This window comes from Taudactylus pleione, unplaced genomic scaffold, assembly GCF_031769625.1.
Source record: "Taudactylus pleione unplaced genomic scaffold, aTauple2 ptg000976l, whole genome shotgun sequence".
NCBI lineage: Eukaryota > Metazoa > Chordata > Amphibia > Anura > Myobatrachidae > Taudactylus > Taudactylus pleione.
The window spans coordinates 300274-313062 of NW_028285377.1; the positions used below are offsets into that span (position 1 = coordinate 300274).

A 12789-nucleotide genomic window follows, 5' to 3' on the forward strand; every position below is an offset into this window, starting at 1 on the left:
GCAGTGTAAGATCTGTGGGTACAGTGCTGGGTACATTATTGCTGTATGGAGATGCTGCCGGCAGTGTAAGATCTGTGGGTACAGTGCTGGGTACATTATTGCTGTATGGAGATACTGCTGGCAGTGTAAGATCTGTGGGTTCAGCGCTGGGTACATTATTGCTGTATGGAGATACTGCTGGCAGTGTAAGATCTGTGGGTATAGTGCTGGGTACATTATTGCTGTATGGACATACTGCTGGCAGTGTAAGATCTGTGGGTACAGTGCTGGGTACATTATTGCTGTATGGAGATACTGCTGGCAGTGTAAGGTCTGTGGGTACAGTGCTGGGTACATTATTGCTGTATGGAGATACTGCTGGCAGTGTAAGATCTGTGGGTACAGTGCTGGCAGTGTAAGGTCTGTGGGTACAGTGCTGGGTACATTATTGCTGTATGGAGATACTGCTGGCAGTGTAAGATCTGTGGGTACAGTGCTGGGTACATTATTGCTGTATAGAGATACTGCTGGCAGTGTAAGGTCTGTGGGTACAGTGCTGGGTACATTATTGCTGTATGGAGATACTGCTGGCAGTGTAAGATCTGTGGGTACAGTGCTGGGTACATTATTGCTGTATGGAGATGCTGCTGGCAGTGTAAGATCTGTGGGTACAGTGCTGGGTACATTATTGCTGTATAGAGATACTGCTGGCAGTGTAAGGTCTGTGGGTACAGTGCTGGGTACATTATTGCTGTATGGAGATACTGCTGGCAGTGTAAGATCTGTGGGTACAGTGCTGGGTACATTATTGCTGTATGGAGATACTGCTGGCAGTGTAAGGTCTGTGGGTACAGTGCTGGGTACATTATTGCTGTATGGAGATACTGCTGGCAGTGTAAGATCTGTGGGTACAGTGCTGGCAGTGTAAGGTCTGTGGGTACAGTGCTGGGTACATTATTGCTGTATGGAGATACTGCTGGCAGTGTAAGATCTGTGGGTACAGTGCTGGGTACATTATTGCTGTATAGAGATACTGCTGGCAGTGTAAGGTCTGTGGGTACAGTGCTGGGTACATTATTGCTGTATGGAGATGCTGCTGGCAGTGTAAGATCTGTGGGTACAGTGCTGGGTACATTATTGCTGTATAGAGATACTGCTGGCAGTGTAAGGTCTGTGGGTACAGTGCTGGGTACATTATTGCTGTATGGAGATACTGCTGGCAGTGTAAGGTCTGTGGGTACAGTGCTGGGTACATTATTGCTGTATGGAGATACTGCTGGCAGTGTAAGGTCTGTGGGTACAGTGCTGGGTACATTATTGCTGTATGGAGATACTGCTGGCAGTGTAAGGTCTGTGGGTACAGTGCTGGGTACATTATTGCTGTATGGAGATACTGCTGGCAGTGTAAGATCTGTGGGTACAGTGCTGGCAGTGTAAGGTCTGTGGGTACAGTGCTGGGTACATTATTGCTGTATGGAGATACTGCTGGCAGTGTAAGATCTGTGGGTACAGCGCTGGCAGTGTAAGATCTGTGGGTACAGCGCTGGCAGTGTGGGGTGTGTTGGCCTGTACATGAGAACACAGGTTCTCAAACTCAATCCTCAGGACCCCCACACAGTGCATGTTTTCCAGGTCTCCTCACAATCACAAGTAAAATAATTAGCTTCACCTGTGAATCTTACAAAATGTGTCAGTGACTAACGCATACACCTGTGCACCTGCTGGGTGACCTGGAAAACGTGACCTGTGTGTGGGGTCCTGAGGACCGAGTTTGAGAAACACTGCATTATAGATAGAATTATATTCGAATGTGCAGCAACTGTCTAGCAGCCCACCCCCCCCCCGGCAGGCGCCCGTGTCTAGCAGCCCCCCCCTCCCATCCCCCCCCCCCCCCCCAAGGCAGGCGCCCGTGTCTAGCATACCCCCCCCTCCCCGGCAGGCGCCCGTGTCTACCAGCCCCCGTCCCCACCCCCCCACCTCCCGGCAGGCGCACGTGTCTAGCAGAGCCCCCCCTCCCCCCCCCGGCAGGCGCCCGTGTCTAGCAGCCCCCCCCCCCATCCCCGGCAGGCGCCCGTGTCTAGCAGCCCCCCCCCCCCCCCCCGGCAGGCGCCCGTGTCTACCAGCCCCCGTCCCCACCCCCCCCCTCCCGGCAGGCGCACGTGTCTAGCAGAGCCCCCCCTTCCCCCCCCCCGGCAGGCGCCCGTGTCTAGCAGCCCCCCCCCCCGGTGGGCGCCCCTGTCTAGCAGAAGACCCCCCACCCCCCCGGCAGGCGCCCGTGTCTGGCAGCCCATCCCCGGCAGGCGCCCGTGTCTAGCATGTTATAGCCCGCAGGATCAGGCACATACATTGCGTGTTATAGCCTGCGGGATCAGGCACATACATTGCGTGTTATAGCCCGCGGGATAAGGCACATACATTGCGTGTTATAGCCCGCGGGATCAGGCACATACATTGCGTGTTATAGCCCGCGGGATCAGGCACATACATTGCGTGTTATAGCCCGCGGGATCAGGCACATACATTGCGTGTTATAGCCCGCGGGATCAGGCACATACATTGCGTGTTATAGCCCGCGGGATCAGGCACATACATTGCGTGTTATAGCCCGCATAAATAAGATGAACACATAGCATAATAATATGTATTTTTTACTTCAGATGTAATTTTATATATTTTTATGCTTCGTTTTGTATAACTTCTCTATACTGTCCGCGCTATTCTCCAAAAAAATCTTTTCTTTTTACTTTTGGTCATGAACTGACATGACCTGCGTATTACTGCTTTGATTTGGCGAGCCACCTCCCCGGGATGTCATGACGGAACCAATGTGCCCCAGAATTGCTGAGTAACCATTGTCCATCTATAGGGCGTCCCGATGAACTCGCTACGGTTCCTGTTTGAAGGGCAGAGGATCTCGGATCACCAGACCCCTAAGGAGGTTAGTCATTGGCATGCATGGTACTCTGCGCACATTGGGGTAATTGTGAGAGACGGGCGAGCGGATGGGATGACAGGAGCCACATAGGGACTGCACCTAGAGGTGACACAGCCGGTCCCCATTTGCTTAGTCCCTGTCACACTCTGTATATCTGTGTGATCTGCTGTCACTGATCGTTATACATGCCTTCATGTTACATCATTATACATAAACCATGACAGGTGGGAAAGCTCTGTAGGGGGGGACGCAAACAAACATGCGTTCTCCAGCATCCTATATGGGGGTACGCGCAGACAATGGGGCGTAGGGGGCGCTGTCACAGGAGCAGGAATAATCTTCAAGCTATACTGCTTTCTTCGCCACCTCCTCCCCCCGACTACGTCCCACCATGCACATCTGCCTCAGCTCTTTATGCCTGTGCCCTTGATCCCAGGGTTGGAGGTCAACTTAAATTTTCCGGCTCATTGTGTCAAACAACAGACGCCTGGGTCCGAGAAGTGGTCTCTCAGGGGTACGCGCTCACCTTCATGAAGCGTCCTCCCCAGCATTTTTTTTGTACAGGTCCCCCATCAGTCCCTATCAAGGCCCTGGCCCTTCAGGAGGCCATTCACTCCTTGCTATTTTCAGGGGTGATAATACCGGTTCCTTCGGCTCAGAGAGGAACTGGTTTTTATTCCACTCTCTCTTTGAGTCAGAAGCCGAATGGGTCTCATCGGCCTATTCTGAATCTCGGACTCCTCAACAGGTTTATCAGAGTGGACCGGGCAGTATCATCTGATCCGGTCCCAGACGATCCTCCTCTCTCCAGAGGTTCGGCTTTCCCTCTCATGGTGGCTACAGACGTCCCATCTGGACAAAGGTTGCCCCTTCTGGATTCCAAATTGGGAACTTCTCACTACAGATGTCAGCCTTCGAGGATGGGGCACTGTAATCAGTCATCAAATCTTTCAGGGATGGTGGACAACCCAGGAAAGTAGTCTGCCCATAAACCTTCTGGAGCTTCGAGCAGTGTACAGAGCACTCACTCTGGCGCAAGACCTCCTTCGGAGCAGGCCAGTCCAGATCCAGTCCGACAACGCAACTGCTGTAGCGTACCTCAACCATCAGGGAGATACGCGAAGTTGGGCAACCATGCGGGAAGTGGCAAACATCCTGGTCTGGGCCGTATGTTATCTCCTAGGCAATCTCAACAGTGTTCATTCCCATAGTCCTCAACTGGGAAGCAGGCCTCCTAAGCCATCAGTGAATACACACCAGGGAGTGGGCTCTCCACCCAGAAGTCTTTCAACTCCTGGTGGATTAATGGGGCCTACCAGACGTAGACCACATTTACTCACGTCGCAACCAGATGGTCCCCAGGTACGGATCCTGGACCAGAGACACCTCAGCAGCCTTCGTGGACGCTCTGGCACGGCAAGAAGGCGGCATGGTGATACGAATATCCCCAGCCTGGCCCAGGCGGCATTGGTTCACCGATCTACAGAGTCTCTCTATAGACACTCCCTTGCCACTTCCTCTACATTCATGGGCTACCATTTGTCAGTGTGACACATTCATGGGCTACCATTTGTCAGTGTGACACATTCATGGGCTACCATTTGTCAGTGTGACACATTCATGGGCTACCATTTGTCAGTGTGACACAATCATGGGCTACCATTTGTCAGTGTGACACAATCATGGGCTACCATTTGTCAGTGTGACACATTCATGGGCTACCATTTGTCAGTGTGACACATTCATGGGCTACCATTTGTCAGTGTGACACATTCATGGGCTACCATTTGTCAGTGTGACACATTCATGGGCTACCATTTGTCAGTGTGACACATTCATGGGCTACCATTTGTCAGTGTGACACATTCATGGGCTACCATTTGTCAGTGTGACACATTCATGGGCTACCATTTGTCAGTGTGACACATTCATGGGCTACCATTTGTCAGTGTGACACATTCATGGGCTACCATTTGTCAGTGTGACACATTCATGGGCTACCATTTGTCAGTGTGACACATTCATGGGCTACCATTTGTTAGTGTTAGTCAATTGTCTGCAGATTCATTTGTTAGATGGTTAGAAAACAAGTCAGCAGGTGATTAGTTTTCAGTTCCAACAATAATAAGTCACTCTCAATTAAACTCAGTAACTCTCCACTGTCAGAGAGGAAATTGTCAAGAAACTTTCCCCTGGTTTCCAGAGCATTCAGTTAGATAGTAGTGTTACCTACACCATATAGTAGTGTTCCAGAGCGTTCAATTAGATAGTAGTTACCTACGCCAGGTAGTAGTGTTCCAGAGCGTTCAGTTAGACAGTAGTGTTCCCTACGCCAGGTAGTAGTGTTCCAGAGTGTTCAGTTAGATAGTAGTGTTCCCTACGCCAGGTAGTAGTGTTCCAGAGTGTTCAGTTAGATAGTAGTGTTCTGTACGCCGCAAAGTAGTGTTCCAGAGCATTCAGTTAGATCACAGGTTCTCAAACTCTGTCCTCAGGACCCCAAACAGTGCATGTATTCCTGGTCTCCTCACAGAATCACAAATGAAATAATTTGTTACATCCGTGGGTCTTTTCAAATGTGTCAGTGAGTAATGAATACCTGTGCACTTGCTGGGTGACCTGGAAAACGTGACGTGTGTGGGGTCCTGAGGACTGAGTTTGAGAACCACTGAGTTAGATAGTGTTCCAGAGCATTCAGTTAGATAGTAGTGTTCCAGAGCATTCAGGCCCTCATTCAGAGCTGATCGCAAGAAGCGATAGCTCACTCTGAATGACGGCGGGCACTTCTTGTTTTGAAGTGCTGCCTCCAGGTCGCAAGCTAAGCTTGCGCCGACCCAACCTCAGGGTGATGGTCGCGATGGTCATCACCATCGCGACCATCGGGGCTTACGACCAGACCCTGAGGTTGGGTCGGCGCTCTCGTAAGCCCCAGGGAACTTCCTGCTTTGTTTGAGCAGGAAGTTCCCCACTGACATCATCAATGATGTCAGTGGGGCTGCCCCCAAACGGCAAGCGTTCCGATCGGAACGCTTACGTTTGGCCGGGCACGCCCCCGGCACGCCCAGCAAACGGGGCGAGCTGTCACTCAACATCGACAGCTCGCCCCGTCTGCTGCAAGACCCCTAGCGACGGGGCGCCCGTCGCTAGCCGGATCTCGCGCATGCGCACGACGGAGCCGGCTCCGTCGTGCTCATGCTCTGTGGGGACAATCGACCCAGTTGTGAGCGCATCGGCGCATGAGACACTCAGTAGTGTCCCAGAGCTTTCAGTTAGATGATAGTGTTCCCTACGCCATATAGTAGTATCCCAGAGCTTTCAGTTAGATAGTAGTGTTCTCTACGCCATATATAGTAGTGTCCCAGAGCTTTCAGTTAGATAGTAGTGTTCTCTACGCCATATAGTAGTGTCCCAGAGCTTTCAGTTAGATAGTGGTGTTCCCTACGGAATATAGTAGTGTCCCTAGAGCTTTCAGTTAGATAGTGTTCTCTATGCCATATAGTAGTGTCCCCAGAGCATTCAGTTAGATGATAGTGTTCCCTACGCCATATTGTAGTGTCCCAGAGCTTTCAGTTAGATAGTGGTGTTCCCTACGGAATATAGTAGTGTCCCAGAGCTTTCAGTTAGATGGTATTGTTCTCTACGCCATATAGTAGTGTCCCAGAGCTTTCAGTTAGATAGTGGTGTTCCCTACGGAATATAGTAGTGTCCCAGAGCTTTCAGTTAGATAGTGTTCTCTATGCCATATAGTAGTGTCCCAGAGCTTTCAGTTAGATAGTGGTGTTCCCTACGGAATATAGTAGTGTCCCAGAGCTTTCAGTTAGATGGTAGTGTTCTCTACGCCATATAGTAGTGTCCCAGAGCATTCAGTTAGATGGTAGTGTTCTCTACGCCATATAGTAGTGTCCCAGAGCATTCAGTTAGATAGTAGTGTTATCTACGCCATATAGTAGTGTCCCAGAGCATTCAGTTAGATGGTAGTGTTCTCTACGCCATATAGTAGTGTCCCAGAGCATTCAGTTAGATAGTAGTGTTCTCTACGCCATATAGTAGTGTCCCAGAGCATTCAGTTAGATGGTAGTGTTCTCTACGCCATATAGTAGTGTCCCTAGAGCTTTCAGTTAGATAGTAATGTTCCCTACGCCATATAGTAGTGTCCCAGAGCATTCAGTTAGATGGTAGTGTTCTCTACGCCATATAGTAGTGTCCCTAGAGCTTTCAGTTAGATAGTAGTGTTCTCTACGCCATATAGTAGTGTCCCCAGTGCTTTCAGTTAGATGGTATTAAAAAAGTTTCTTGCAGGTCAACTCAGCTGCACTGATGTAAACAAATAAGCCCCCAACGTATTATTATATTGATTGTAATAAATTTGATTTCATTATAGTCACTGTTTCTGGACAGTGCTCCTGATCTCTTTCTGGTGCATCTGTTTATTTCCGGGACAGTGTGCTATTGTTTCTTATGTTTGTGGGTTATGGGATCACTAGCGCCTAGTCTGTTTGCATACATGCTTTTTACTAGTGCCCTTATTCACTACTTTTATAAACGTCAGTCCGCTCTCACTTTGTGTTGATTGTGTTCTATGGACTGTCAGTCCTTTCTCTGTTTGTGGAGACACCCTCCTCCAGGTCCTGGGCTGTCTGGGAACAGTCTGTCCTACTGCACACGTGGTCAGATGTCCTCACAGCACATGGGAGACAGGTGATCGCTGTGCGGCTTGTGCAGGAAATGTTACATCAATCTTTGTCGCTGCTGGTGCGTTCCTTAGGCTGCGAGGAGGTGGGCTGAGAATATCTGTGTGGGGTTACAGTCAGGATGGGTGGCGAGGTCATGGATGCTGTGCTCGGTGTGTCCTGAATTTATGCCCTGGCCGTCGCTGCCAGACGCGCACTCTGGCCTAAATGCTGGGAGGTGGATGTACAATCTGCTCTGGGTGGTATCGCTTTTACTCTTGGGGGTGAGAGTTCCTTCTTTCTAGTGAAGACTACAACGGTAATACAGATGTGCATCCATCTTACTTCCATACATGTTAAACAGCCCTTCTAGTCGCGCCATGGTGTAGTGTGACCCGGTAGTGCAGAGCGTCTTTTTGTGCAACTTTTTACTTTCATATGCATCTTTCGCACAGCGTTGTGAATAGAACGTACAGGCACCTTCTGCTGAATAAAATATGCGGCATGCCTATATTGTGTGTGCGACTGCGGCTCTATCTGCACACGAAAATCTGCATTACAGTGTCACAGCCGCTGACGCATTTGAAGGTAAAAAGTTGCACAGTGCTCATGCATTATGTTTAACACGACTTGTAGTGCATGGAGGTAAGATGTATGTGGACACATCTGTAGGTACTTTGGAAGTCTGAGAAATTCCTATTAGGAGGTACTAGAGGAGCAGGCAGTCTGGTCTGAGCAGGTGCCCTCACCCAAAGCCTACTGGAAAGCAGACCGCTTGGCAGGACACCTTCCCACCTGAACCTGTGTGTGGTGGTAGCCCATTTGCGTTGGTTTCACGACCAGTGGACCTCTTCTTTGGATTGATGAGAGGGAAGTATGATAGAAATAGGTCCATCCTGGTGTTTTTCACCATGTCTCTTCCCAGGGATCAGTTATATAGCCCTGCTGGGATCAGTCACAAACCTACTGAAGTTGGGAGTGATCCTTCCAGTGCTGTTGGACCAGAGAGGTTTGGGGTTTTGCTCCCATATGTTCTTGGTCCCAAAACTGGACTTATTTGCCCATCCTGAACCTCAGGACTCAATTTACATCTGCAGGTCAACAAGTTCAAGGTGGAGTCACGTCATCAATTCCATGGAGCGGAATGAGTTCATTGCTTTAAAAGATGCGTACCTGCATATCCCAATCTAAGACGCCCATCATTACACTGTCCATTACCTAGTTATGGCTCTTCCCTTCATTCTGGCCACAGTTCTGAAGTCTTTACCAAGGTCATGGTTGTTTTTGTGGCTCTTGCGCTCCAATTGGGTAGCAGCCAATTCCATACCTAGCCAATTTACTCCAGATATAGAGCTCAAAGCACAGCTAGCGATGAAACAGTGGCTAGATGGATCACGGCATCCATCTGGTAAGCGTATATTTTGGAAGGGGTTGAGATTCTTGATCTCCTGTTGCCCCATTCTACCAGATTGGTGAGCACTTCTTGTGAGGCGTGACATGAAGCCTTAGTGGACAATTGTGCAAAGCAGCCACCTGGTCTTCATTCATACATGTACAAAGTTCTACAAATTTGATGTTTTTAAGGCGTAAAGATTTCCACGCAGCCATAGTTTGGTACCTTTCCCTAAAGACATCTTTGGAACATCTCCATTGCCAGAGTATTGCTTAAATAAAATGCTTAAAAATAAAGAGGCATTTTGGTAATGAATGTATAATCAGTTTCTCTTAATTCATCTAGGGGACATTGCGTTCCCGTCCTTTGTGTCCTACACTTTGTTTTTTCAGTTTGTTGAGTGTTTGTTCTCGTGTGGTTTACGGTCTCCTATGGGCTTAAGTCTTACCTGAGGCAGGTGTGCATGGTGGGTTAGAGAAGGGGTTGAGGCGACCTCACACAACTTTAGTTTGTTCCTGCTCCTGGAACAACGCCGTCTACACCCCAATATCTACAGGCGTCCCCCAGATGTAGGAAGAGAAATGGATCTAACCTGTGAGTATCAAAAATCATTTCATTTTCTTTTATCTAAAAACATTCAACACACACAAAATGCTATGGTGTAGTCTTTGGGGGATTTTCCACACACACTGACATGTTGGACAACCAGAGAAAGTGTTTTACTATTGAAAAATGCCGTGTTCACAACTCCCTTGGGACCCTTACCGCATGCTCAATTCTGCTTGGACCCCGTGCTGGTGAGCTGCTGTAAACATCAGATCTTGGGGGGTGGGAGGAATCTGAAACACGCTGGGCCATCCATTTATAGCCGGTACATCCGAGCTCTCCCCTCTCTCCAGAGCAGCAGCCCAGTCATTGCTAGTATGGAGATTATGGAGGAGGGAAGAATTGGACACACCCCGGGTCATCCATTTATAGCCGGTACGTCCGAGCTCTCCCTCTCTCCAGAGCAGCAGCCCAGTCATTGCTAGTGTGAGATTATGGAGGAGGGAGGAATTAGACACACCCCGGGTCATCCATTTATAGCCGGTACGTCCGAGATCTCCCCTCTCTCCAGAGCAGAAGCCCAGTCATTGCTAGTGTGAGATTACGGAGGAGGGGGGAATTAGAGACACCCCGGGTCATCCATTTATAGCCGGTACGTCCGAGCTCTCCCCTCTCTCCAGAGCAGCAGCCCAGTCATTGCTAGTATGGAGATATGGAGGAGGGAGGAATTAGACACACCCCGGGTCATCCATTTATAGCCGGTACGTCCGAGCTCTCCCCCTCTCTCCAGAGCAGCAGCCCAGTCATTGCTAGTATGGAGATATGGAGGAGGGAGGAATTAGACACACCCCGGGTCACCCATTTATAGCCGGTACGTCCGAGCTCTCCCCCTCTCTCCAGAGCAGCAGCCCAGTCATTGCTAGTGTGAGATTACGGAGGAGGGAGGAATTAGACACACACCAAGTCATCCATTTATAGCCGGTACGTCCGAGCTCTCCCCTCTCTCCAGAGCAGCAGCCCAGTCATTGCTAGTATGGAGAATACAGAGGAGGGAGGAATTAGACATACCCCGGGTCATCCATTTATAGCCGGTACGTCCGAGCTCTCCCCTCTCTCCAGAGCACCAGCCCAGTCATTGCTAGTGTGAGATTACGGAGGAGGGAGGAATTAGACATACACCGGGTCATCCATTTATAGCCGGTACATCCGAGCTCTCCCCCTCTCTCCAGAGCAGCAGCCCAGTCATTGCTAGTGTGAGATTACGGAGGAGGGAGGAATTAGACATACACCGGGTCATCCATTTATAGCCGGTACATCCGAGCTCTCCCCCTCTCTCCAGAGCAGCAGCCCAGTCATTGCTAGTGTGAGATTACGGAGGAGGGAGGAATTAGACACACACCGGGTCATCCATTTATAGCCGGTACGTCCGAGCTCTCCCTCTCTCCAGAGCAGCAGCCCAGTCATTGCTAGTGTGAGATTATGGAGGAGGGAGGAATTAGACACACCCCGGGTCACCCATTTATAGCCGGTACGTCCGAGCTCTCCCCCCCTCTCCAGAGCAGCAGCCCAGTCATTGCTAGTGTGAGATTACGGAGGAGGGAGGAATTAGACATACACCGGGTCATCCATTTATAGCCGGTACATCCGAGCTCTCCCCCTCTCTCCAGAGCAGCAGCCCAGTCATTGCTAGTGTGAGATTACGGAGGAGGGAGGAATTAGACACACACCGGGTCATCCATTTATAGCCGGTACGTCCGAGCTCTCCCTCTCTCCAGAGCAGCAGCCCAGTCATTGCTAGTGTGAGATTATGGAGGAGGGAGGAATTAGACACACCCCGGGTCACCCATTTATAGCCGGTACGTCCGAGCTCTCCCTCTCTCCAGAGCAGCAGCCCAGTCATTGCTAGTGTGAGATTATGGAGGAGGGAGGAATTAGACATACCCCGGGTCACCCATTTATAGCCGGTACGTCCGAGCTCTCCCCCTCTCTCCAGAGCAGCAGCCCAGTCATTGCTAGTGTGAGATTATGGAGGAGGGAGGAATTAGACACACCCCGGGTCACCCATTTATAGCCGGTACATCCGAGCTCTCCCCCTCTCTCCAGAGCAGCAGCCCCGTCATTGCTAGTATGGAGATTACGGAGTTGCAGTGAATGGTCCATGGAGAGGTCACAGAGAAGAACGGCCGGACGTCAGGGCTGACCTGACTACAGAGGAAGGTTTAGAAGATCTTATTCTGATACTGAGATCCCTGTGTAATTGTTGCTGATGAGTCCTTCCTTCTCCTAAGCGTTGCAGTGACGTGTTTCTTCTCTTGCAGCTGGGCATGGAGGAAGAAGATGTCATTGAGGTTTATCAGGAACAGACTGGGGGCCACTCATTGATTTAAATTTTTTTGGCAATCTCGTTTTTTGCCATTTTGGATTTATTTTTATTATTTTTATTTTGTAATAAGACGTTTATCCCCCCTCTCCGTACTGTTTCCTTTCGCGTTGTAATCAACTTGTTGTCTTCACTTCAACATCGCCTCATTTCAGCAGCCGCTCTATGTACTAAGACGAGCAGCCCCTGCAGCCTCCACCAGTTATGGCCTCGTTGGCGTCTCCACCTGTGCATCGTGCGGATCCAGCTCAGGGCTCGGATGGTAACTTTGTGACTAGAGGAGAGAACTTATTGGTGATTTTTGGAATTGCTTCACTTTTAACAGAAATGACCATGGCACCATGATTAACTGTCCCAGCGCCTGCCTAGGAGATGTCCCAATTGTGTTTTTAGAAGTGGTCATGCTACAAAATTCCCTATGTAAAAAAAAATGTTTGATGTATCTTATTTTTGTGGGGGGGCATGGGTTTTAAATAAAAAAAAAAATCATTCTGTATTGGTTTAATTCGAGTTCGATATGTTAAAAAAAAAAAAAAAAAAAACAGACCCAGAGATCAAATTTGTCTTTTTATTTTGGTGACTTCAGCTCTTCGTTGCTGTGTATTGTGTTATATTGTTATTGCAGTTATTTGTAATGTATCAGTGAGGAAATAAGGACAGACGGCAATCGGGGACAGACCAATAAATGCAGGATGTGAAGAAGATGGGAGAACACTGCAGTGCGGACCATGAGAGATGTTTAGTGATGTGGGGACTGTGGCGGGGCTGCTGGGGGACTGTGGCGGGGCTGCGGGGGGATTGTGGCGGGGCTGCGGGGGGACTAACGGGGCTGCGGGGGGACTGTGGCGGGACTGCGGGGGGACTGTGGCGGGGCTGCGGGGGACTGTGA

General features: G+C 49.8%; 1 protein-coding gene across 2 annotated transcripts in view; it reads left to right on the plus strand.

Moving 5' to 3' along the window:
- Positions 1 to 12396, plus strand: part of SUMO1 (small ubiquitin like modifier 1) — a 35468-nt gene extending 23072 nt beyond the window's left edge. For both annotated transcript variants that reach the window (XM_088460717.1, XM_088460718.1), the window contains exons 4-5: positions 2846 to 2917; positions 11839 to 12396. In XM_088460717.1, coding sequence (XP_088316843.1) covers positions 2846 to 2917; positions 11839 to 11907 — 141 coding nt within the window. In that variant the 3' untranslated portion in view covers positions 11908 to 12396. The remainder of the gene's footprint in view (positions 1 to 2845; positions 2918 to 11838) is intronic.
- Positions 12397 to 12789: the final 393 nt, after the last annotated feature.